This window comes from Dipodomys spectabilis, unplaced genomic scaffold (assembly GCF_019054845.1).
Source record: "Dipodomys spectabilis isolate Male_0828 unplaced genomic scaffold, ASM1905484v1 ptg000019l, whole genome shotgun sequence".
Classification (NCBI taxonomy): Eukaryota; Metazoa; Chordata; class Mammalia; order Rodentia; family Heteromyidae; genus Dipodomys; species Dipodomys spectabilis.
The window spans coordinates 20307807-20334804 of NW_024870696.1; the positions used below are offsets into that span (position 1 = coordinate 20307807).

At 42.5% G+C, this 26998-nt stretch overlaps 1 protein-coding gene across 1 annotated transcript in view; it reads right to left on the minus strand.

Moving 5' to 3' along the window:
• The window catches only part of Ccdc192 (coiled-coil domain containing 192), a 137506-nt gene that overhangs the window by 91884 nt on the left and 18624 nt on the right, over positions 1-26998 (minus strand). The window contains exons 3-4 of the mRNA XM_042674650.1: positions 25692-25823; positions 24440-24496 (exon numbers count right to left, since the gene is read on the minus strand). Coding sequence (XP_042530584.1) covers positions 24440-24496; positions 25692-25823 — 189 coding nt within the window. The remainder of the gene's footprint in view (positions 1-24439; positions 24497-25691; positions 25824-26998) is intronic.

Below are 26998 nucleotides of genomic sequence, written 5' to 3' on the forward strand. Positions count from 1 at the left end.
AGAAGGTTGTAACATCTGTTTAGCATTAGGGTCATAGATGGTTCCTATTAAACCTTAATATGTACATATCTCAATTACTATTCATTTGAAAGAAATAAGTAAAGATACTGTAACAAGCTAGGGGCTGGTGGCTCACAACAATAATCCTAGCTACTTGGGGAGTCTGAGAAAAGTTTATAAGACCTCAGCTGCAGTGGTATACACCTATCACCCTAAGCTATATGTGAGGCTGAGGTTGAGAGAGTTCTGATTCTCCCATGGGCAGAAAAGTTGCACCGGACTGCATCTCAACCTAAAGGATGAATGCAGCGGCACATGCTTGTCATCCCAGCCCCTAGAGGAAGCCTAGAATAGGATATCTGTCTCGGTATGTGCTTAAGAAGAAAGTGAGGCCCTAGCTTAAAAATGACCAAGGGAAGAAAACAGGACTAAAGGCGTCTCTCTGTGGTAGAGCACCTGCCTAGCTAGTGAGAGACACTCTGTTCAAACACCAACACTACCAAATAAACACCACCACCACCAACACGGCAGTACTAATACTCATCAACCAGATGACCGTGTGCATTTTTTTTTTACAGTGTCTTACTATGTAGTCCAAGCTGGTCTGGAATTTATAATCCTTCTGCCTCAGCTTTCTGATTAATAAAGACACGAGTACGTGTAATCATGCCCAATTTGTCCAAATAGTCTTTAACAATCCTCAATAAACAACCAAATAATAGTGAATAGATCAGGTTGAAAATGAGAAAGACAAATTAACATTCATTTGTGACTACAAAGAAAGAAACTGAACATCAAAAATCAACTCACAATATAAAGTTCTGGAAACAAAGCCTGCTGAGTATTTATATTCGTAGAAAGCATAGCTTTCCAACATTGACACCCAAACATTGCGTGAGACCTCTTATCTACAGAATGTCTTTGTTCTTAAATCCATCAATCTTCCTCTTTTCACAGTGTATTAAGTTTAGTTTATGAGCCTTAAAATGAGTAATCTAACATAGCTCACCCACTGTTTAACTAGCTAAAAAAACCAGCAGTCCTCCTTAAAGTAAATGTACACAGGAATGAAAATATACATCTTTGCTCTCAGTGGAAGACTGTGTGCTTTGGATCAGTTGGAGGCACTCCTGGAGACACATGGCGTTTGGCTTATTCCTTAGGAAACCCAGCTGTGGCTCTTATGCTGAGAACAAAGGGAAATCACTTTTAGGAGCAGGAGATGTTTCTGATTGAATTTAGCTGCTCATCCTTCAAATAGTGAGATGTAGCTGAAGGGTTCCAGTCTTGGAGTCAAATGGTCCCTAAGACTCCTGCTGGCTTTGGGAGTCCCTTTGGATGTCTGATGAGGAAATTACTGTAGATATTTCTGCTCAAAATTTTACTTATTTTATTTCAATGGTTGTACTTCCTCCTCCTCCGCCTCCTCCTCTGCCTCCTCCTCCTCCTCCTCCTCCTCCTCCTCCTCCCCCCCTCCCCCCTCCCCCCTCCTCCTCCCCTCCTCCCCCTTCTCCCCCTCCTCCTCCTCTTCTTCTTCCTCCTCCTCCATCATCATCATCTTGGGGCTTGAACTCTGGGCCTAAGTGCTGTCTCTGGAGTTCTTTTATGCTCAAGGATAGCACTCTACCACCTGAGCCACAGCACCACTGTCTCATGGACTATCCTGCCTGGGCCTGGCTTGGAGCTGTGATCCTCAGATCTCAGTCTTCTGAGTAGCTAAGATTATAAGTGTGAGCCACTGGTGCCTGGCACACTGGTTGGACTTTTGATGGTCCAACCTACGTGACTTCTCCCTTTCTGGCCTATGTCTCTGAATTGTTTCTCTAGTGTTGTTGTGGGTGCCTTGTTGCATATTAATTACAAACTGGGATGGGTTTTAATAGGTAAAGACATTGGTGAATGTTAGTAGCAACGCCTCTCCAAGCGGTCATCTATTCTTAGTCAATCCTAGGCAAACACTTTTTTTCATTTTCTGAGGATATTAGAAGCTGGCCCCAGGACCAGACAGTCCTGCTGTGCTATGCCCATCCAGGTATCCAGATTCTCTTGGAGAAGTTTAAAAATTGTTAATGAAGACTTTTGTTTCTCTGGAAACATGGGTTTTGTTTGTTTGTTTTTTGAAGGGGTAGAAAGGACTTAGGCAGCAATAGCACCACCCAAATCCAAACACAGATAGAATAGGAGCGCGGTGGCTTTCTGATCATCAGATCTGTCTTTTGGGTAGCTAGGACTGCAGGTGTGAGCCACCAGCGCCTGGCTGCGAGGGGTTTTTAACCAGACTCCGTCTTCGTCTTCATCGGTGAGGCCAGGCCTACGCGAAATGATCTGCACAGCTGCATTTTTGTCCTTGGTGCTATGAAATTCCGTGTGAAAGGTAAAAGCTCCATTAAGCAAAAGATTTGCCGAGTTGTGAAAACATTCAAACAAAACCTGTTGAATTTATACGAGCCCTTCCGGAGGAGAGATTTAAGGATGGGAAGTTTTAAATAATTTTTTTCCACATTATTTCAGCCATCCTGCTTCCTTGCTGAATGTTGCTTGTTGCTTTTATAAATAATATTTCCTCCAGCTGGCACATTTCAACAGGAACCATTCAAATGGATTTCATGGGACATTGAGTAATTCCGGTACCTTTCTCAATCACAACTAAAGGTTATATTATTCTCTCTATCATTTCTCTTTCCTTTCTGCTGGCTGGGAAAGAAGTTGTTGATATGATAGTTAATGTTTCAAGAAAAAGCACAGCTGCAATTTCTTTCTTTTCTTTTTTTTTGTCTTCGGTAAAGCAAGTCTTTCAACCTTGGCTATGTCCTTGAAGACAGGTTCGTTTAGGCATCTGTCGTTTCCCAATGGGTGTGGGGTGAGAATAAAAGCTTTTAGTCTCCCTTGGTTTGCTCAAGTTTCTTTTTAGAGCATGCTTTGTCTTTAGGAACCCTTGCTGTGGTGCTGAGGTTCGCACATCGCTGTTGGCAACCTGGCTAGCCCTAAGGTGCTAGGTGATAGGACTAGGTAGCATGATTTCCATTACCAGGGGGGGAAAGTTGGTCAGGTGGTAACTTAAGGTCATCAATAATGGCTCTTTTGTGTCCGAGCACATGGAACAAAAAGCCTTTCACCAATTTTAATAAAATTTGGGAATCATGATGATAGAGAGATAACAGGGAGTTTCCTATGATCTCTTTGGAACATTGAAGGTCTTGCAAGGTCACAATGGGAATGCATCTTTGGGGACATCATTTTTTCTTTCTTTCTTTCTTTTTTTGGTTGGTTGTGGGGCTGAACTCAGAGCTTGGGTATTGTCCCTAACCTCTTTTTGCTCAAGGCTAGCACTTTACCACTTTGAGCCACAGCCCCACTTCCAGATTTCTGGTGGTTAATTGGATATAAGAATCTTACAGATTTACCTGCCCTGGATGAGCTTTGAACTGTGATCCTCAGATCTCTGCCTGGCACTAGTTGGGGGTATGAGGGAGGACCTCCTTTGATTAGGATGTCAATCAGACAAGTAAAAAATCAGTGGAGGAAGGAGAAGAATCTGCAAAGACTTAGTAAAATGGGATGACCAATAATGTAGCAGAATCAAGGAGACTTCAAGATCATCCCAAGGGCAGACGATTAGCCTGGCACTCAGTAATCAAAAGCAGAAAGGTTCTTTCTGACCAAAGACAAAGCAGATGGCAGAGGAGAGAGGCATGAGTATAAACAGCCTAAGGCTCTGTCAACATCAGCTGTACTCACAGACTTTTGAAAAGATGGACTTTACACACACAGAGTGTGGGAGAGACACCTGTATAAGAAGATTACCGTCACCAAGCTGTTGTTAGTAAGTATTCGGACAAGCCAAGTCAACAAAGCACCAGGAGAGATTCCTCAGGGGAGGGCCAGACTTGTCTGATCGCCCTCTAGTAATAGGAGCTGATAGGTACAGTTACTGTCCTTGGACCATGGTCTGGAATTTTGCTGGATGTAGGATACTGCTTGAGGAGCCTTGAGCTGCCACTGGTCCATTCAACCCCTGGAAGTGTAGTCTTAAAGCCTGTCATCGAGGGAACTCTCCACCTGCTACACAGAGTCCAAACCAGCTTTATTCACCCGGCCCTAGGGGCCAGATGAGCGTTGGTGCAGCTTGGCTCCTGTACCAACAGCATCTCCTCCTCAAGGGCCATTTTATCTGCTATGCTTCAAAGCTCTTCACCTGCAGAGAACTGTGTTTTGACTGCAAGCATGTGGCCTTTGTCCTTCCTGGAGCTGCTGGAGGATGTGACCAGAGCGAGGCTTTCCTGATCGCTCTTTCAAAAGAGCCTCTGACAGAGTGCCAGCAGCTTAAAGCCTGGAATCCTAGCTACTCAGGAAGCTGAGATCTGAGGATCATGGTTCTAAGCCAGCCTGGGCAGGAAAGTCCATGAGACTCTTATCTCCAATTAACCAGAACAAAACTAGAAGTGGTGCTGAGGTTCAAGTGGTAAAGTGCTAGCCTTGAGCAAAAAATGCTCAGAGACAGTGTCCAGGACCTGAGTTCAAGCCTCACAATTGACCAAAATATTATTATTAATAATAATAATAAGCCTCTGCCTTTGTCTAGAATCCCCAGTCCATTTCATGCTCTTTTTACTTACTTCGTAGCCTGTTGACTATCACCTGATGTTTTATATATCTGCTAGTTTATTTGCTCATTGTCTTCTCTTTGGGGGGTCTACCACAGTGTTAAATTGCACAAGGGCAGAAGTTTGTGCATGTTCTTACTCCACCATATGCGTCTCATAACTATCAGAGACATTGAACAAATCGATGAGTAAGGCCTTAAGAAGATCTTTTAACCCTTTCTAAATGCTCTCAACTCCCTCAGACCCACAGGAGTCGTAAGCTTTAAGGGCATGGACAGGTCAATCCGAGAGGGTGCCATTTCTAAAGCAGGGCCCTTCTAATCCTGGCGAGCTGGGTCTAGAGTCTCTATGGCATGTTCCTGGTGCTAAGGGGAGAAAGAATCAGGAAAATTGATTTTTAAAATGGTGGCCTAAGAAAACATCGGAGATTCAAAGGTGTTGGCCTGTCTCCCGATTGTAATTTTGTAATACATTTTTCTTTTACTGTCCTTTGTTCTACCTTTTCCCAATCAAGATAGCCCCTAGAGCTTCATAATGGAATTGTATGGAGAGATTGACAATGGGCTGGATTTCATTTTGGTCATTGGTGCTACAGTCAGGAGCTCCTACCCTCCCAGGGCTGCAGTCAGGTCGACATGGAGGAAAAGAAAGCGTTGGCGACAGGAAGAGAGGGCTGCACACATCAGCGGAGGAAGGACCAGTGGAGGAAGGACTTCATCTCCCAAGCGCTTTTTCATCCTTGCAGATGCCAAAGACATGTGAGAGACATTTGAAGACCTCCTGTAAGAGATACCAGGGAACACTCCTGCTCTCCATAATGACCAAAGAAAGGGAAGCTCATAAAACCCCGGGAGCTCGATCCAAGAGTGGGATCCTGGTCAACCGGTCCCCAGCCCTGAATGCTCCGAGTGGCAGCACTTCCCACTTGGCAACACAGCCTGTCACTGGCAAGCTGGGAATTAGCTCTGGCTAACTAGCAAAGCTACTTGTTTCCATTTCAGAAACAAACGTTAGGCAGCTTTAAAAGATGTATGATGGGAAAAGGTGTTTAAACATTAGGGCTTCTCTCTCCCGCCAATCGTACGCTGAATTCTAAACATTCACCAAGTCATCACTAAATCATTACTCAACACTATTGTGAGCTATTTAACTTCCTGACCTTTGCAGGGAGTGGAGGATGCATGTATATGTGTGTGTGTGTGTGTGTGTGTGTGTGTGTGTACATATATAATGCATAATTGTTATGGAGATGGAAAGATACAAAAAGGTGATTAAAAAGAAATAACCAGAGGATGTAGGAAGATGAGAAATCTTGCCTAAAACCTGAGACCTTTTTGCACTAAAATATATTTAAGTAATCCTTGATAGAAACTTCACTTGTTTAAGATTTAAAAATAATGTTACAAATATGTCTCTGAGTAAAATTGAAAGAGGAAAAAGTGCTAATATATTTTTGCAATGTGATACAAGTAAAAAAAATCATAATTTTGGTAAAAACAATCCAAAAGAAACAACATGTACCTAGGTGATTTTTTTTTCTGTTGAAAATTATAAAAATTTCAGATTGCTAACGTAAGGTCTGACAAAGGAAGGGAAAATAATTTTAAATTCATATGCCTGTATATTATTAACCTTTACATATAATATTGCTTGGTTATACTTTTGGAATGGCAGAGCCAACGCTTAGCAAAATGGTTTTGTAGAACGATGAGTTTAGAAATGTCGTGTGAATGCAATCTTGTAGGTATACATGAAAAATTAACTTCATTCAGTTCTTCACACAAAATTCATAGCATAATTCACAGCATTATCTGCTCAAAATAGAAACATATGACAATAACGCACGCTATATTATGAAGATGAAAAAATAAGCTATTGCAGAGATGTGTGTTTGTGTGTGTGTGTGCTTAGAAACACTGAACCTTGATAAAAACAAACATGGATGAAGACAGCCAAGAGAACGGAGATGCCTGTCCAGGCCCAGGCACCTACCAGACAATGGACTATTCATCTGTGCCGGGCACAGGGGCCTTAGTGTCCTTCTGCCTACTCTAAGTGTGATGCCAACACTCCTCTAATATCGAAACGGCTGTGGAATCTTCCTATGAATTGTTTTAGGGGGATTCTGTGTGAATAGATATACCATATAATATATACATACAATATGCAATGACCCTCCACTTGTCCACAGGGGATGTATCCCAAGACCCTCATGTATATGTGTGTATAATTTATATATATATATACATATATATATATAAAACACATATATGTTTATGTATAAATCATGTATAATATATAAATTACACACATTGAATATAAATAAATTATATGTGTTTTATATATGTACACACACTTTTTATGTAATGTTTTACCCCTATAGATGTTAGACATGATTGATACCTATGATGATAAAGTTTACTAGATAAATTAGGTACTGTAAGAATAACTGATAGTAAAATAGAGCGATTAGGACACCTCTTACATTAGAAGGTGGGTGAAGGGTCATTGTACTTGCGTGTCGACCCACAAGATAACCTGCGCCACTCGAGGGAGGGAATCATGGCATTCGGCTACTAGAGCAGGGTTGTCTGGACACATGCCCTGCCACACAGTGGCCGTCCTCTGTCACCCGAGAGGACTGCTAGGTGGCCAGCAGGCAGGACAGCATGAAGAAGCTGGACATAGGACTGATCCACATTCCAGGCAGGACAGAGTGCGGAGGTGAGGGAGAATTCACTGCACCCTACGGTATAGCGTGCAGTTTAAAACATAGGAATTGTTTATTCCTGACATTTTCTATTTAATATCTTCAGACCATGGATAATTGAAACCTTGGAACAAGAAACTGCAAACAAAAGCGAAGCCAACATATGCATTTCCCATAAAAGAAGCCATCAGAAGGTCTAGCTCCCATGCTGACTTGCACTGAGGTATTAAGTGTTTGCCATCATGTAAGCTCCTTTCGGTTCACATCTTTAAAATGTTATGGTTGAAGCAAGCCCCTATTCAATAAAAGAGAGTATAGATTATCGTGTCACTCACTGGCTTCGCCACAGCTAAAGACAATCTCCCTACAACGCAAATAGATTCCTGCAGAAATATTACAGACTGTTGACTCTAGCTGAGAACCTTCTGGGCATGTCATGGGTCATTTGACTGTAAAGGTAGTAAAGATCGTAAGAATACAGGGCTAGGAACCAAAGCAATGAGATGTTACCCATCCAATCCCCAAAGTTCTTTTAGAGATAAGAAAGAAATAGGCCTCATTTGCTCTGTAAGGATAACTTTCAGTCCTTGCTTGTTCAGTTTGTGTCCTTCCAGCCTTCAGCGGTTACTGAGTTTAAGAACAATGGAGAATCTTTACCTGAGACCCTGGGCTCAGGTGCTTCCTGGGTTGATGGGATTGGTATGAAAAGATAGGTCTGAAGCTGCCAAACAAATAATGAACTCTAGGACTCATCCTCACCAGAAACGCTGACACTGCTGGATTTTCTTCCATGGTGATTGCATAATACAGGGCTTTTTACTGCTGCCTCTCTTCAGGGGAAAGAAAGCAAGAAACTGTCATGACCAGCACGTGCAGTCAGTCGGAGCTGGTGTCTGGGGAAACTTCAGCGGCCGTGGCCAGCTAGAGAATGGATGACATGCCTCTTGGACTTTCACTTCACTCTTCTTTGCTCTAGCTAACGTTTGGACTCTTTCACCTGCCCTTGATCCATCCCACTGTTACCTCCGACCCGGACAATCCTTCTCCATCAGTAAACACTGAGCTCAGGGGTCACCATATGCATGAAGGCTTCCCTGAGCGGCCCTGTCCTCTGGCCTGGGTGAGAATGGCTCCTCTGAGTTCCCGGGGTAATTTTTGACTCCTGTCCTCATACCACTTAGCATCATGTATGATCCGTCACTCATGGGTGGCTCACCTCTTCCTTCTGGCTGTAGTTCTAAAACATGACTTAAGTATTAAAATGATATGAGGAAAAATATCTAAATCTCAATCTTTCTGCATTGCAGATCAATGAAATCATTGTTTGGGGGATGACGTGAAGGGTAGAATCCAGGACTCATTATATAATGTTAAAGATTGCCACTTGAGGCCAGGTGCCGGCAGCTCACGCCTGTAATCCTAGCTACTCAGGAGGCTGAGATCTGAGGATCGCAGTGCAAAGCCAGCCTGGGCAGGAAAGTCCATGAAACTCATCTCCAATAAACCACCAGAAAACCAGAAGTAGCTCTGTGGCTCAAATGGTAGAGTGCTCGCCTTGAGCTGAGGGACAGCGTCCAGGCCCCGGGTTTAAGCCCCATGACAAAAAAAGAAAAAAAAAACGATTCCTACTTGATGCCAATGCAATCAAGGACAAGAATCACTGCACTAAGTGATTAATTATTTAGTTTATAGACTCAGTGCAAATGCCTATCTGATACTGAGATGTTGCTCAATAAAAATAATTAATGCAATTCAGAGCACCAGTGGCTCATACCTGTATTCCTATCTACTCAAACTGAGAGGCTTATAGTTGAGTTCAAAGATGGTACCGACAGAAAAAAATCTGTGGGATTCTATTCCAATTAGCCAGCAAAAAGCTGAGCAGGAAGCAATGTTCAAGTGGTAGAATGCCAGCCATGGACCAGTCAATGCATCATTAAAAAACAAACAGGATTGAGACAATAAAACTGAAATATCTTGGACTCTTACTGAGTGGCATTACATAGTAGTTTATTTTGTAATGCAAGCCATTAATGAGCAAAATATACCCAAATATAAGACAAATATGCACAAATATAAGCATTCACCCATTGATGTATAATGATTTGTAATTAGCAATGATTGGGAGGAAGCCATGTGTTTTTCATAGATTCTTGGGACTGTCCTCCTGGCATTCTTTTCTCAGTGGTTCACAGACCACACTAAAATGTTTCCACCACCATTTTAGAGCTCTGTTTGGATTTGGTTTTCTTTGGTGGAAAATGTCAGGAATTTATTGGAATTTTTCTTTTTTATATACTGAGATAGACTCTGCTCTTTTAAATGAAATGTGCAACTCAATAATTTTTACTATACTTGCAACCTGCTACTATCATATAATTCCAGAACACTTGTAATTTCCATCTTGTCACTACCATGACAATAAAGCAATGCACACCAATTGGCAGCGAGAACTCATCTTCTCTACACCACTGGATGATAAGAACCAGTGATCTACTTTCTATCTTGATGGACTTACTTACACTTTCAATAGTTACATTAATGGAATCACATACCATGTGGATTTTTTTTGTTTCTATCACCTTTCACTTAACATAGGAGTTTTGATATTCATCTGTGTTGTAGCAAGAACCAGAATTTTTTTCTGCCAATATTGGGGTTTGAGTTCAGGCTTTACCACTTTAGCCATGCCCTAACCGTTTTTGCTTTTGCTATGTTTCAGTAATTAAAATTAGCTGTACTTTGGCTTGGCTTGTTTGTTGAGGTGGGATCTCTGTGCTGGTCATGAACTGTGGTCCTCCTGACCTCTGCCTCCTGACCTCCCAGATACCTGGGCTTACAGGCATGAGTCACAATGGTCAGCCTGCCTGCCTTCCCTCCCCCTCCCTCCCTCCCTTCCTTCCTTTCTCCCTCCCTCCCTCTTTCCTTCCTTCCTTTCCCTCCTCTCTTTCTCTCTTCTCTCCCCCCCTCCCTTCCTTATGTTGTTCAGGCTATCTTCAAACTTCTAAGCTCAAATGACCTTCCTACCTCAACATACTGAGTAGGTGAAAGTCTATAAATATGCCAATTGCAGATTATGCTAAGAAGATTTTTTTGTGCAAGTATTTGTACAGATACGTTTTGATGCTCTGAATTGCTATGATAGGTCATATCATAACTCTTCTACCCATGTTTTAAACGATCTTTTCAGGTATTTCTGAGACTCACTGAGGTTGACAGTCTCCAAGGCGCTGTACTGCACTCCAACCACCACCAGCTAGGACATAGTACTGGTAAGAGGTGCAAAAGAAAACCTGTAGGGATATTGCATCTGTTCTGCTTCGTCAATGCCAAGGTAACAGGATAAATAACTAGCAACGTCACATTACTGCAGATATCTTACAGAAAAAGAAAATCAGACTAGGTGGATCACTAAGAGCTCTGATACTTCCTTGAGCTTGCTTTGATTTTCTGTGTTCTGAGAACGAGGATCTTATTAGATTAGGCCATTCTCTAGGAGCCTGAGTTTGGACTTGACAAAATGTGATGGAAATTCTCCATTCTTCTGGCCAGTTCATCATTTTTGGACACTTTCCCTGAGTGTAGGCGTCTCCTCGCCATTGAGTCTTCTTCTTCTTAAAGTAGATCCTGATTCACCCGCTGCACCTGCACCATCAGCGCAGGCCCGCGACACCCACATTAAGCTTGCAGCAGTCAGAAGCATTCAGGCCTAATCCAGAACAGTTGCTGTGCCCACTCCACTCACAGAAGAAATACCGGATTTGGAAGCAAAGGATCTGAGGTAGGGGAGGTATTCAGGTCTTGGCTCACAGGGACCAGTGGGCATCAGACAGAAAGCAGGAAGAGGCTCTGCTGGGAAATCGTGCTGTAGTTTCCCCATTGCCAGGTCTGGCCTTCCTTCCTCCCAGGGAGCCTAGGTGGTACCTCTGACTTTGAATTCATACATGACCCTGACCACAGAATTCCACCTTAGCAGCCCATTGATGCTAATTTTAAAGCATATGCATGTCCCATATTTGCAAATTAGGTCCAGGGCCTTGGAAAATTGCTACCACCCTCTTTTGCAAAAGTCCTGATCATGGATAAGGATCATTGAACAAATACTTTTCATTTTTATATATACTTGTAAGTTTTAGAAGTTTCATGGATGCGACTTGAACCTTTGGTGATATTTACCCACACAGCAGTGTGTGGATCTCTAAGGTGCTCTTTCCAGAACACTAGCTCTGAATCCTGGTTTCTCTGCCAAGTCCACCAGATTCTTCGTTTCCATGGTGTGCTTCTATCTCTTCACAACCCTCCCACTCCACTGCTTTTCTGAAACATATATAGGTATGTATAAGCAGCTTCAAAATACATTTTCTGAAACATATATAGGTATATAACAGCAGCTTTAAAATATATTGTCTAGTAGCATTATCTTAACATCAGTCCTGGATGGAAACTTTTGCGTCAAAACTTGCTTCTTTGAATGTGTGCTTCATATATATGGTATATATTTAATAACGCCAGATCAAGCATATATGTAATTAATGCCTTAGACTAATTCTGTTTTACATTCTCCTATTTAAAAAGGCTCCTTACATTCTATTGGAGAACCTGTTTTTTGTTGTAGTTCTTGTTGCTGTTGAGGTTATTTTAGTTTGTTTGTATACCAGTACGAGGGCTTGAACTCAGGGCCTGGGTGCTATCCTTTAGCTTTTTTCTGCTCCAGGCTGGTGCTCTACAACTTGAGTCACAGCTCTACTTCTGACTTTTGGGTGGTTCATTGGAGATTAATCTCATGGACTTTCCTGCCTAGGCTGACTTCAAAGTATGATCTATCGCTTCTTGAGTAGCTAGGATTACCGGTGTGAGCTACTGCCACCTGGCCTTGTATTGGGGAATGTGGGTGCTCCTAAGAGGAGATTATCTCTGTGATGCTGAGATTCTGTGAGTGTGGCTATCATGGAAAACCTTCTTAGGTTCCTCTACCTACCCCAGCACTGAGCAGCCCAGCTCTTGGGCCACCAGTCCTGGAATCTCTTCGAACCATGCACAGGAATGAAATCTAGCAGGAGAGAGGCAAGGTGTCACTTGATGGTCTCCTGCTTTATCTTCATCAAGCTTACATTTATTCTGACCCATGGGGTTCACAGAAAATGACAAACATGTCAATGCTAAAGTTATATTAAAGCTTGATTGTAACTGTGGGGCTGCTTGGGAGCTGATGGGGAGAGGGAAGTAGAGAGGAGGATGGCATGTGAAGAACATTGGAATAGATTGTGTTAATGTGTGTGAATGGTACAAGGAATTTCACTAAAAGCTGTTGAACAGCAGAGGTAGACATAACGGGGGTGGGGTGGGAAGAGCAATGGAAGGGGTTCACCTGCCTAAAATTATATCTATGCATATATGATAAACCATAACCACTGTGTGAAAGCTGATTTATACAAGGCACAGTGTACATACCTGCTACACAGACCTGATACATATGTGTAGATCCGAAGTGGGGAATAGGGACTTAAATCTGACCGCTCTTTCTTTCTCTCTGTCTCTCTCCTTTCTTCCTTTCCTTTCCCTTCCTCCCTTCTTTCCTTCCTTTCTCCCTCTTTCTTTCTTCCCTTCTTTCCTTTTGCTCTTTCTTCCTTCCTCCCTCCTTCCCTCCCTCCCTCATTCCCTTCCTCTCTCTCTCCTCCCTTTCTTTTCTTTCTTTTTTATTTCTTTCTTTTCTTTTTCTTTTTTCTTCCTTTCTTCCTTTCTTTCTTTCTCTCTTCCTTTCCTTCCTTCCCTCCTTCCCTCTCCCTCTCCTTCCTTCCTTCCTTCCTTCCTTGCTTGCTTGCTTTCTTGCTTGCTTGCTTGCTTGCTTTCTTTCTTACTTTCTTCCTTCATTATGTGGCTGGGGTTTGAACTCAGGGCCTTGTACCTTGTGCTACTTCAGCTGGCGTTTTACAACTTGAGTCATGCATCCCTGTTGGGTTTTTACTGGTTAATTGAAGATGAAGTCTTTCAGACTTTTCTTCTTAGGCTGGCTTCAAACCTCAATTCTCTGGATCTCAGCCTCCTGAGTAGCTAAATTTTCAGGTGCAAGTTACAGGTTCTCAGCCACTCTTCTTCATTTCTTTGGTAAAAACAAAGCCCTCCCGTTGCCATAATATTTACTCACGAGTAGTACAGAGAATTGTATTTTGAGGTTAGAAATTTCCAAGAAGATATAGTTGTGTGTGTGAGGGGGAACAAAAAAAATCGTTTGCCACCCATAAACACTAATAAAAACTCAAGCTCCTTAAGCAAAGCATGCCAATTATTTATCCTCAGTGTCCCCTGAGGCGGCACAGGGCTGAGGTCATGACAGAGGGTAGTAAGATCGAGCAGCATCACAGTCTTGTTAGAATCAGTTCTCAAAGGTGCCTGACCTGAGACTAACCTCCTTCTGCGGAGAAATCCTGCGGAGTCAGTTTCTATGTCTGGTAGTACTGGGGTTTGAACTCCGGATCTTGTGCTGCTGGAAGGTTACCCTGCTCCTTGAACTACACCTCCAGCCCTTTTGCTTTTGTCATTAATGCCTCACCCCACCTGGCCCACAGCCCCCACCATTCCCTCTGTAGCCAGGATGAGAAGATGCCTGACACCAAGACCAGGTTTTGCTGACTGAGATGAGATCTCATGAACTTTGTGCCTAGGCTGGCCTTTGACCTCCAGCCTCCTGACCTCTACCTCCTGAGTAGCTAGGATTACAGGCATAATCCACTGTGCCCGATCGAGAAGTCTAGACATATATCCTGAAATCCTTACCCAGAAGACCAAGTAAGCTCCCCAGGCCACAGGGTTTTGGAAAAGTCATAGAATTGTCCTCCAAATTGTCACTGAGTCTCTTCCCACTAAATGTCAAACTATCCCAATGCACCAGAGATAGCATATTAATAAACATTTAACATGCCAGGTATTCAGTCTGAAATCCATCTCAATCCTGAATTTCCATCTAGTGAAACATGGATCCACGACAATGATCTTAATGGGACACAGCAGCAGCTTTTCAAGGGTTAACTGTACCGAACTCTTTAATTACTTTGGCTACCTTCTGAGCCCTGTCTCTGGGGATGGGAGTGTTCTACGCCTGGAAGAGTACTGGGGTGGGGGGGGTAGAAGGAGGGAGGAGGGGACATTCCCAGGGGCTCCAACTGGACATAACTTGTTTTTAATGCTTAAGGTAAACATCTCTCTGCATTCTCATTAGCAATTCCACAGAGCAGAGAAAGGCCTCCCATTCTCCTTTCTGCCTATCCCCTCTGCTGAACTTCCATTCTGACTGTTCACATTGTTCCTGCACCCACTCTCTCCTTCATGTGCCCTGAATTCTCCCCTACGCCCGGCCTGCAGCAAAATCTCTGGATCAGATGAGCCTGGGAGCTCTTGCTTCTCCTCTTAATCCTTCTTCTCAACCAGCTCTTCCATGAGGACAGACAATCACAATTAATGACCCCAAAGCTGCCCATCCCATTAAGCCTGAAGGATGAAATCGGCTTGGAAGGATCAGCAAAGATAGCTGAAGAATGAGCACTTAATATCTCTATCTTTTGGTTTTGCATTCCTTTGTCTCTTCCTGGGATTTGGAGACTTGTTGTGTCCTTTCTGTGAGAAGTTCAAGTCCTCTTTAGTTTCTGACAGCCATAACTCTTTAACAAAAAATATTTAGAAGGTATGAAATTAGTATTTTACAGTCAAGATGCTGACTCAGACCTAAATAATATGAGTATGTTGGCTCCCTGACCTGGTTACCCTCTTTTGAAAACAAAACAAAACACACTCATTTAAATGACGGTCTACAGTGTTTATTTATATGGTCGCTGATTTTTCTTACAGATTCCAGCATTCTGGTAATCTCTCCACTTTTAAAGGTTCAAGAGAACTCTCCCCAGGTCCCTTCTCCTCCCTGGAATCTCTGGTAAGGCTGAGATCAGCTCTTCATACATGGCGTTTTAAAGGGATAAGACTGGAAAACCATAGAATGATGTGTATATCAAACACCCCAAATGATAAACATTTATACAGGGAAGCAGTTACTGAAATTAACATTTAAAATCTGAAGCTGTTCTTTATCTGGCAGGGAGAGATTCACATCCTGGATGATTGTAGGAAACTAACATTAAAATACACTTGGTTAAAAAGTAAATCCTCAACCATCTGGAGTTCTCTCTGAACTTTGACTGTAGGTTTTCCATTCTAGAACTCCTGGCTGAGAAGTATTGGAAGGCTAAATCAGACAAATGAGAGAGTAATGGACGGACAGCTTGAGTCTTGTCTTGAGGACTGAAATTTGGAAGGTAAAAGTAATCACATCGAGTTTCGTGGAAAGGCCGGTGTGCTCTGCATGCCTTTACCCTGCCCTGGCTTCTGGCTAAAGGAGGCCTGAGTATCTCCACCTGGAGATAGCTCCAGATGCAGCTACCCAACAAGGGATAGCAAAGAAACTTCAGCAAAGCCAGCTGCAGTCACGCAGCGCTGAGCACTGGGAATAGACATCATCGTCATTTCCACTTGGGACGTTTGTTTATGAGGTCAAGCAAGACTTGGGGAGAAACAGGTAGGATGACATTCTCCAGGGGGACTGAGAAGGTAAAGGTGAGGAAAGAAAGCTGAAAAGGGCCGGCGTATGATCAAAATTATCCTGGAGCATCAAAAACAATCTTTCCCCTTGACGCAACTCTTGGGCAGTAGTTTTCCATTCCCGGTGGCACTGGCACCTGCCGACAGCAATCAGCAAATCCTCACTCAAGCGAAGGTGAACAGAAACTACCCTGCTAATTCCTCCTCGCCGGCCCTGGCAGACAGAGCAGACCATGCCCAGAAACCATGAAGAATTGCTTCGGCTCCACAGGGACGTGAACTTACTTTTGAAAAGAGTGAAGTCAGTGAGACTTAGACTCCTACAATAGGATTCAGCACTGGGAAATACATGCTTGGTCATGGTTTAGATGAATGTCAAAGGACGTATTGCCAGTGAGGACTTAGGAAGGGCCGGACAGCAGCCCTGGTGGCCAAACAGTATTATCATTAGTAAGGGTTGGTCTGGTCATTGGCAACACTAGTGTGTCTGTATCATCTCATTTAATCCTTGAAACAATGCTTCAGCAGTGAGCTGTATGGGATGGTGCTACACAAACATTCACAATATCCCACAGAGACCCTTTCACCGAGAATTCTGTGCAAGTTTACACTGAGCAACTTGTAAGCATGCTCATTAGTTTACTGTGGTTTGGTTTGGTTTTAAGCACACCTTTATATATAACATTTATACCGGTGTTATGATAATCATCTAAAAAGATTTTTTAGAAACATTCCCTCATTTAATTATCATGATAATTCTATAGACTAGGTATATTTGTATCCTCACTTGGCAGTTGTGAAAATGAAGCTTCCGAGCAATAATAATAACTAATAAACAACGATTTTAAAAACTCAAAAAACTGCACAGCCAAGAAACTAGAGAGCAGGGCTTGGAACTCGGGCAGTCTGCTCTGAGTGTTCAGTTGATTCTCAAGCATGTTTAAAATGATTTCCCTAATGTGTTCACCTTTCTGGGGTGAGGAGTGAGCGTGTAGAGAGCGTGGGCCGTGGAGGGAGAGGTGGGAGGAGGAGGGTGGACATTTCTTTTCTCTTTTCTTTTCAGAACTTGCCAGTGACTTGACTAGACACCACTTTTATTGCTGTCGACATTTCCTGTTGTAGAGGTTGCATCCTAGCGGACTTAAGTGAGGATGACTGCTAATCAGGGATTAGAAGATATCTAACGTGTAACTTCTCAGTCTGCTTCTGTGAGGCTAGGGGAAGTGAAGAGATCAAAGTTTGTTTGTTTTTTATACTTAATCCTTGCCAAATTTTTTCAAACGGAACAACAAGATAAATTACAAACACACTCCATTTCTCTAGAATGATCTAAGCTTACACTAAGGGTATGCCTTTCTACCTAAGTGTGTGCCCTTTTTTGAGAATCTCTCCAAGTTTCAAATAAGTCAACTGGAGAATAGCAACTTCTTCACACACTCTCATCAACTCAACTCCATGCAAGGAGAGAGAATGAACGTCTCCTGATACAGCTTTGAGCACGTGAGACCCTTTCGGCTGGCAGGGGTGTTGTCACTAATAAAAGAGCCTGAGAATTGCCTCGGTGGATAGAAGGTGCAGGTTGTGCTTGAGAAGAAAAAGGAAGCAGACAAACCTACGTGGAGGAAGTCGGTTCTCCATAACAGAGCTGTGAGCATTGGCGGTTCCTGTACCAGAGGCCACACTCCACTTGGACCTAAGTCCTTTGACTATAGGACTTCAAGTGTAAAGTAGATCCAGAAAGGCTGGGTACAGTACTATGTAGATGTGAAGAACCCCTATAAATCTGCTCAACTTTAGTGCTCAGCCACACCACCACAAGCCTTTGAAAGCTTTGAATGGGTCTATGGTATGGGTATGGGGTGGAGGGAATGAGAGGCCCATGAATTAGAGGCTAGTGACCCCAACTTTGGGACAGTAAAGTTCATGGGGTGGGGAAAAGAACTTCTCACCCCACCAAATGAGTGACATGAAATATTCCGCCAACAATGACATGTGTGGTGGGGGGGGGGGGGGTCTGAGTTAGTTTTTATCATTTAAAAAAAATGAAAAATTATTGTCGCTTGAATATAATAGAGCAAGATATTCAAACGTATATTATTGTACATTCTTTTTCTCAGAGCTTTTGACTATCTGGTACTTAATTGTATACATTTCAATCAAGTTTTACTTAGCTTAACAACAAGCCAGTTTGAGAGTCGAACTGTGAAGAACTACAGATCCCGGGTCAGCTGAATGACTTAAATATTAGTGTGGTAGAATCTGATCGTGGGTTATTCAAATCTATATTTGCTTCTTCTTCTTGGTACACAGCTAGGCCACCTTTCCCCCAAATTCCTTGCCATGGCTATGTCTTCATGACCAACTTTGAACCATGGAAATATGAGCAGAAGCACTCCGCTTCGGATATATTTCTCTAGAAACTCCCAAACACGTACAAGGATCATCTCTTCCTCTCTGGCCTTCTGGGATCTCGAAGTGACCTTAGTTCCTATAGATTCAGTCTCAGAGGTACTTCGCGTTTTTACAGAATAATGCTGAGTAACAGTGTTTCCCTGGACAAGAACATGTGTAATCAATTGGTACTTGGATGATCAAGAAAACAATCTTCTATCGTGTTCAGCTGCTGAAATTCTGAATTTGTTACAATAGTTAGCATTACCACAACAAACAAATCCAAGTTCCAGAAACAAGAGCAAAAAGCAAACTGTCTTTCCTTTATCTACAACCACATAGAGTCTTGGTTTCTTTCTTTCTTTCTTTTTTTTTTTGAGGGAAAGCTTGAGCTCTTCCGCTCAAGGCTAGCGCTCTACCACTTGAGCTACAGCGCCACTTCTGGCTTATTTCTTTTTGCTTATGTGGTGCTGAGGACTCGAACCCAGGGCCTCATGCATGCAAGGCAAGCGCTCTACCACTGAGCCACCTTCCCAGCCCCTAGTCTTGGTTTCTGTAAAGAACATTTTCCAAACTGTGCTATGGGTAGATGGAGAAAACTGGATTTAAAATCCATGGTAAGATTTCTATTTCAACTACAATTAACACAAAGCATTAGTTTTTGAGTTGCCAACATTTATAAATAAGGGGACTTCACACTAAGATGTAGATTTTCATCTTCTGAGAAAATTGGATGATCTGGATAACTTGAACTTTATTTTCCTTTTTTTATGTAAGTCAGCAACTTCCACACTACAATGACTTATTCCAGCCTCCTTCCCTCTCTGCATTATGTACTTGGCTAAAGATAAGCTTGCCCACTGCATTATCATAAATAGCTGGGGATTAAAAATATGCACTGGCAGCTATACTGTAATTATTATGAGGAAAGTTCCTTAACTATTTACAGACTTCTTTTGCTGGGGATTACAAAAATAGCCATTTGAAATTTGTTACAATATTTGTCAGTCTGGTACTATTCATGAGATTTGTTTTTCTTTTCCCAATAAGTTTCTCAAAGTATGGAATAATGAAATCCAACAGAAAAGTCTCATTAATAATTAACTCACTGGAAAACAAATGGTAACCTTCTCTCCTTCCCTACATGAAGAATTATTAATCAAATAATTGTCTCTATTTTGATTTTGACTGTTAGTAAAAGTTATACTTCTGTTTCAACTGTACTAAATAGAAGTTATTTATATGCGTATTCTCTTCTTTCTTGATATTGACATTTTATTTCAGTATATATGATCTCAATTAATGTACTTAAAAATTAAACTACTCTAGATGTGAATTTCTAATAAGCTATCTCAAATCCTTTATGACATTAGAATAAATAAATATGTATAATTAAATTATATAAAAAACTAATTTTTTTTTTGGTCGGTCATGGGGCTTGAACTCTGGGCTTGGGCACTGCCCCTGCGCTCTTCAGCTCAAGGTGAGCACTCTACCGCTTGAGCTACAGCGCCACTTCCGGTTTCCTAGTGGTTTATTGGAAATAGGAGTCTCACAAACTTTCCTGCCAGGGCTGGCTTTGAACCATAATCTTCAGATCTTAGCCTCCTGAGTAGCTAGGATTTCAGGCAAGAGCCACTGGTGCCCAGCTTAAAAACTAATTTTTAAAAAGAGAAAAGAGAAGGGCTAGCACACTGCAACTTAAGCCACACCTCTACTTCCAGCAATTTTTTTCTTTTGTACTTAACTGTTAATAAGTGCCTTAGAACTTTCCTGCCTAAGCTGGCTTTGAGCTTTGATCCTCAGATCTCTGCCTCCTGAGAAGCTAGGGTTACAGACATGAACCACTGGCACTAGATAAAAGCATCAATTCTGAAAGGAATCATCCTTCAGATAGTCTTAACTTAAATTTGTCTGATCTGAACAATTATTTTCAAATCCTTACAAATACACTTGGTAAATATTTGTTTCATTCTGTGTAGCCTCTCAGCAGCAAAGTAATCAAGTAGGAGGAATGAAAATGCCGGGACAGCTTAGCTCTGTGGGTGGCTTGGCCTGGACGTCCCTGTGTGCACTAGGAGGAATTCTGATTGAAGCTGCGTGTTGTTCTTTTCTTTTCCGCATAAGCTGTGACTACGCACAGCAGTGAACAGGTTGAGATTTTAATCGTCAACATACCAGCAAATGATAACTCTGAAGTGTTAAGACTTGTGCCTCTTTTCCATTTCACAGGTATCAATGTAATGATGCAATAAAATGATTCAACATTTGAGCTGCAGATGAACAAATAAGAGCAAGCCCAGACACTAGGCTGGTAATTGTCATGTTAAGACAATGATTCTTTCAGACACTTTTCTTACTTCACCTACAACAGGGGTTTTCCACAGCTGGATTTTCTTTCTCTTCCTTTCCTTTCCAATCCAGAAAGGCCACATCTCGCATCCCTTGGACTGGAAAGGCTGACAAGTTTAGGAAGCACCGTTCTTCCCGGAAGTAATTTCCCCAGAGCTACCAAGTTCGCATCTATTTGGCTATGCCAACACAAATCGTTCCATGAACGCTGGACTAGAAACTGTATAGACACAGAGGGAGAGATGAAAATAGACTTGGTCTCTGCTGTGCAGGAACTCAGGTTTGGAAGAAGAGATGATCACATCCCACTGTGTTGGCATGGGCCACGCAGGGGACAAGTGGCAAAGAGGTACAGAGACGTGCTGGGTAAACACCACGCAGGAGAGATGACTGGAAGGGAACATTGGCCGTCCTTGATCAAGAATCAGAAACGTTTAGCCGGGAGGACAGGAAAAAGCAGTCAATGAGAGTGATAGACAAGGATGCCACACACCACGTGGGTAGGTGGCCACAGAGAAGTAAATGAGATGACCTGGGAAAAGCGGACAGACTGTCCATGTCTAACTGCTCATTGGCCACAGCATCGTGTTTGGCTCTCCCCACACCAGCTGACCCTCGATGATGGTGCTGATTGGAGGGGCTGGAAGTCACTGAGGACACCCCTAGGTTCAGGGCAGGTCTTTGTCTCTTCTCCATCCTCTCCTGTCCTCTAGACTGCACAGGGTGAGGAGGTGGACTGCCCCCCCCAGGCATGCACCATGCTCACTCTCTCTCTCTCTCTCTCTCTCTCTCTCCTTCCCTCCCTCCTCCTTGCCTATCATTTATTCAACTCTATTAGCTGAATTCTCTAAATTCTGGCACTTGGCTTCAGTCATATCTAGTTCTTGACACAAAGTAGATACCTTGTTGAATGAATGGAGGAGTAGACGAGAGAACGTGGGTGGCTACAATGTTCGCAGCCCTGTACCTGATACAGTGCACACACACACACACTACTGGCACTGGTCCGAGTGACCTAAGCGTCTACTGGGGATGGATATAGAAATGGATAGTGTCAACAAAATGTAGTATTTTGGGTACATGGAGCTCTGTTAAATTTAATAAGGCTACAATCTCCACACTGGAACTGGGGCCTTCACATTTGCTGGGTGGGGGCTTTATTACTTGAGCCACACCTCCAGCCCTTCTTGCTCTGATACTATTTGAGACAGGGTTTTGCTTCTGCCTGGGCTGGGCTGGACTGTGATCCTCCTGTAACTGGGATGACAGTCACATACTAATGGAAGTAAATAAAGTCTCATGAGAGTTTGGCATGGGCTCGCTTTAAACTGTAATCCTCTCTCTACTTCTAAGCAGCTAGGATGACAGCGCTGAGCCACTGGTGCCTGGCCTGTGATTTCTGTCTTAATTTTCAGCGTTCTGAGATCTCCCAGGAACATTTCAATCTCTTATCTCAGAAAACTTCAAGTACAGTGTCCTCTTCCCATGCCCTTGAGCCCTTAATCCCCTTTTCTCTGACACTCCAGTAGGTCACACGCTTCTGGTGACTGTCAACTTTTGCTTCTGCTTGATTTTCTGTGTCCACTTCAAATCTTTTTTACTTTTTTTCTTTTCAGTTTTAGGGATCAAATCTTGCTATCTTATGCACGCACCGCAGAGCCATAATACCACAATTCCTCACTTCAAATCATTACACACGGATTTTAACCACTTCTCTTTTTAGCCAACAGGGCTCTGTGGTGATGGGACACATGGAGGAGAAAAGGAGATCAGAAGCAGAGCCTTCTGAAACTATTTGACACCTCAGGTGCTCACAGAGGCTGTAATCTGGAGAGGCAGCAAGTTACAACAGCAAAATCAAGAGTTTTGGTGTATGACAAGTGATCTAACCTATTGGAGATGCAGGGATTTTTTTTTTCCACTCTGATGAATGAATGATGCTCATTTTGTTTCATTTTCTTTTGATTTAAAAGTCAATACTCTAAAAAGTACCTTCCATAATATAAGAAGACATACAGTTCACTCTCAATGCCCATTATGGGAAATACTGTTTTCATTCATGAATGGAAGCAAAACCTTGATGAAGACACTTAAATAAAGGACAACTGCAATAAAAAATATCTCAACAACCCACACACAAAGAACTCAGACAATCCCAGTCCGGATAAGCCAGGGACAGTGACAAGAAAGAAGCAAAGAATCCAGAAAAATTAGGCAAGGAGGAAGAGGACATCGTAGAAATCTCCCTCAAGCACCAGTGATATTCTGTTTTCCATTTGCTTATCATGAAAAGGTGGTGGGGGTAACATGCGCTGTCCTCCAAATGTCCTCTGCTAACACCCTCCTCTAAGCCATCTGTCATCTGTCATCAATTCTCTGACTACAGATGTTGTCTGTCACCTCAAGACCAGGCTGAGCAACAGGCAGGTGCAACAGAACTCTGAAGTAGCAAGGTGCATTTTGGTTAGACTACATCACAATGGGTGCCAGTTTGGGCGCAAGGCATTTTCAGTATTGGTTAAATGAATATACAAGGGCTCAAAGATTTTGAATTTATTAAAAGAGTTACAAACTGTTCATGCCCATGGTAGGTTAGCTTTTCTCTAAATGAAAATGGGACCCCCCCAAAATGTGACCCAGGTCAGTCTGTTTCCAGGATTTATTCTATTGCCACCTTTTCTGTGTCTTTCCTGGACTAGCCTCTGAGATCTGAGATGTATCTGGGGAACTTGGTGTTATCAAGACTGGTCCTTTAATCAAAGGTTGGTCTTTAATCAAATTCACCCCATAGTGGCCAAGACATACATAGAGGAGACAATTGAAAGGAAAACTTAACTTTTAAAACATTAGGTTGTGTCTGGGTGATTGATTTTAAAAGACTGAAGAGCCAGGTGCTGGTGGCTCACACCTGTAATCCCAAATATTCAGGAGGCTGAGATTGGAGGATAGCAGCTCAGACCAAATCAGCTCAGACCAAAAACAAACAAACAAATAAAAACACATCCAGAAGACTCTTCTCTCCCATTAATCAGCTAAAATATCCAGAGGTGGAGCTGTGGCTCAATTGCTAGACCAAAACTGTGCAGCAAGAGTAAGAGACCCTGAGTTTAAGTCCTGGTGTTACCACCAGAGAGAGAGAGAAAGAAGGACAGATAGACAGCAGACAGACAGACAGAATGAATGAATGAATACACAGTGCAGGAGATACTCATTAGTGGTTCTTTGTGCAGACAGGCTGAAGTGTGAATGAATTTGTCAAAGTTCTAACTTGAGAAAGTACTTGCAGGAGAATGGATAATTAAGACTCTGCTTTATGCGATCATTTGCCCCCAAGTTACCAGACTGAAGTAGAATGATTATATATGAAACGTGCTACTCAAAGTGTGTCCAAAGACTAGAAGTTCTAGTATCACATCCCCTAGATGTGAACATTCTCAGGCCCTACTCTCAGCTTACAGGAGACACAGGATTTGTTTTAGGAAATGACCCCATCTTCCATCTACCAGTGCTTCAGAAGTTCTGCTCTAGACCTACTTTCTATGTGTCGCGTCTGTCTCTTCTCTCTACCCACATGTACTCACTAAGTCAGCCCAGCATAGGTATGGTTACACCATAAGATCTCAGATTGGTCATTTTTACCATCATTAAAAATCTGAGGTTTATTTACAGAGATGCAGTTAAAAATAATGATTTTAGACTTGTAGGTAGCAGATAAGTCTCATTGATCTCATCTAGCAAGTCGTCTCTTTAGCAATAATATAAATAATGGGAAGAAAGAAAGGAGGGAAACACTTACATGGGCTTTAAGTTGCTCCTGGGAAGCTTTTACTTCAGCTTGCAGCTTCTCAATGCACTAAAAGGGAGAAACATTTAGGAACCAAATGCAGAGATTTTCCTTTTACATACTCCAAATGTTCCAGATATGAATGTATGCTAGTTCTCAAATCTTGTGAATCTTAACTAGATGTGTTAGAAATCATGACTGCGAGATCATCTCTCCTATTCCTCGCCCCATTCCATTCTTCAGAGGAGCCCAAGGGCAATAAAACACACACATGTGTTAAGAAGGAGGAAGCAGTCGGGGAAGTGTTAGCTTGATGTGCTGCCATTGGCACTATGTCCCTCCTTTTACACACATGTTGGTAGATACCTTCAACACAGAAACATAGCCATGTGCCTCCAAAGCAGATACAATCCCTTTGAGTCAGACAAGAAGAAAATTGATGTCATTCTATAGATAAAAGTCTGCAGAGATTCATAATTTTGTATGAAATAATTGATAAAATTAGAAGCTAAACTTTATGATCCACTTGTCTTACTACATAGACATTGTTTGATTAGGTTCAACCTTGAAAACTAAAACAAAAAATACATGCTCAAAATATTTACAGTCAATACCATTTGCAAAATAGGTAGAGTAGACAACTACCTTTATTCAAAAGGGTGCATTATTCAAAAACTTCAAAAAAATTAAATATTTGCTATCAATATGCACCAGGAAATTAGCAAATAACAAAGGCTGTATTTTTCTTTGTTTACATAAATATGAACTCCCTCCCTTCCTTATTCCCTTCTTTCCTTTCCTTTCCCCTCTCTCTCTCTCTCTCTCTCTTTCTTCTCCCTTCCCTCTCCCTTCTCCCTCCCTCTCTCTGTAGTGCTGGGATTGACCCATGGCCTTGTACATGGCTCCACCATTGAATTATACCCTCCCATTCATTAAATATTAATGTTCAACCCACCAGAAATTGCTCTGCAGGATTGTCAGTTAATGTACAGTTCGGCAACTTTTTTCTTTTTCTTTTGCTAGTCATGGGGCCTGAACTCTGGGCCTGGGCGCTGTCCCTCAGCTCTTCAGCTCAAGGCTAGCGCTCTACCACTTGAGCCTCAGCGCCACTCCCAGCTTTTTCTGCTTATGTGGTGCTGAGGAATCGAACCCAGGGCCTCATGCATGCAAGGCAAGCACTCTACCACTGAGCCACCTTCCCAGCCCCGAGTTAGATAACTTTTAAAGTGGTGAAGATGCTCTTTTTCCTCCAAAATATACCTACCTGGTCCTTCTTAAGTACCATTTCTTCATACGACTCTTCTCTGGCTTCTTTCCGGCTTATAGTCTCTAGTTGTTTCTCTAGCCAGCACACTTGATCAAGCAGTTTTGCTTTAGTTTCTTCAGAGACTGCAAGCTAAAGATATGTTCTTCTAAGGGTGTGATACCTTAAAAGCTCTTTTTAAAAGATCAACTTAGAGATGTAAAGCAACCTCCTATTGATACCAATGAAGTATGGAAATCGCTTCTAGAACTTTCCTCATACATGATGAGAAAGAAGAAAATAATGCTGATTTCATTTGTTTCTAACAAGTAAGGTCTTTTGGGAAGAGAACTGAAATCACACCTCTACAACTTGTAAAGAATATAATTTGGAGAAGCGGCAAGTTGGACAGGAAAATCAAGATTTCAATGCATATGTGAAATGAATTTGGGGCTGCAGGGGGAGCAGATGGGATAGGAGGGAGTGATGGGAAGTAGGACTGGACAGGAAGCACTGGACACATGGATGCACCATTAAACTGTAACCCCCTTCTACAGTCTTCCAAAGTTCAGAAAAAAAATGAAACTATCTCAGTATCATTGCGTTTCTAGGTTGTGCTGTATTTGTTCAGCTGAATCTGAAAACCGGATTTTTATTTGCATGTGTCTTGAGCAAAGGGGAAAGAAGAGAAAGGAGAAAAAAGGAGGAGAGAGACAGACAGACAGAGAGATCAGAGCTTTCTAATCTTGGGCTGGGCTTGAAGCTGTCCTGTAGCTTTTGCCACTCAAGGCTAGAGCGCTACTATTTGAACCATAGCTCCACTTCCAGCTTAAATGGAGAGAAGACATTGGTTTGCCAGGTACAAATACTTCCAAACTAGCTATGCTGGAGGCTAAGATTTGAGGTTTGAGGTTCAAGTCCATCAGACTCTTAAACTGTGGCTCAAGTAGTAGAGCACCAACCTTAAGCAACATAGTACAGGGACAGCTCCTAGGACCTGAGTTCAAACCCAGGATTGGGGTTAATTGAAGAGTCACACAGACCTTCCTGTCCAGACTGGCTTTGAACCATAATCCTCAGGTCTCAGCGCACTGAGTAGTTAGAATTATAGATGTGAGTCACCAGCACTCGGCTGGTCTCTGTTTCTCATAAAAATATAAATTTCAGGGTCTGGGGAGGCTCAGTGGTAGATTGCTTGCCTTGCGTGCATGAGGCCCTGGGTTCGATTCCTCAGCACCACATCAGCAGAAAAAGCCAGAAGTGGTGCTGTGGCTCAAGTGGTAGAGCACTAGCCTTGAGCTGAAGAGCTGAGGGACAGTGCCCAGGCC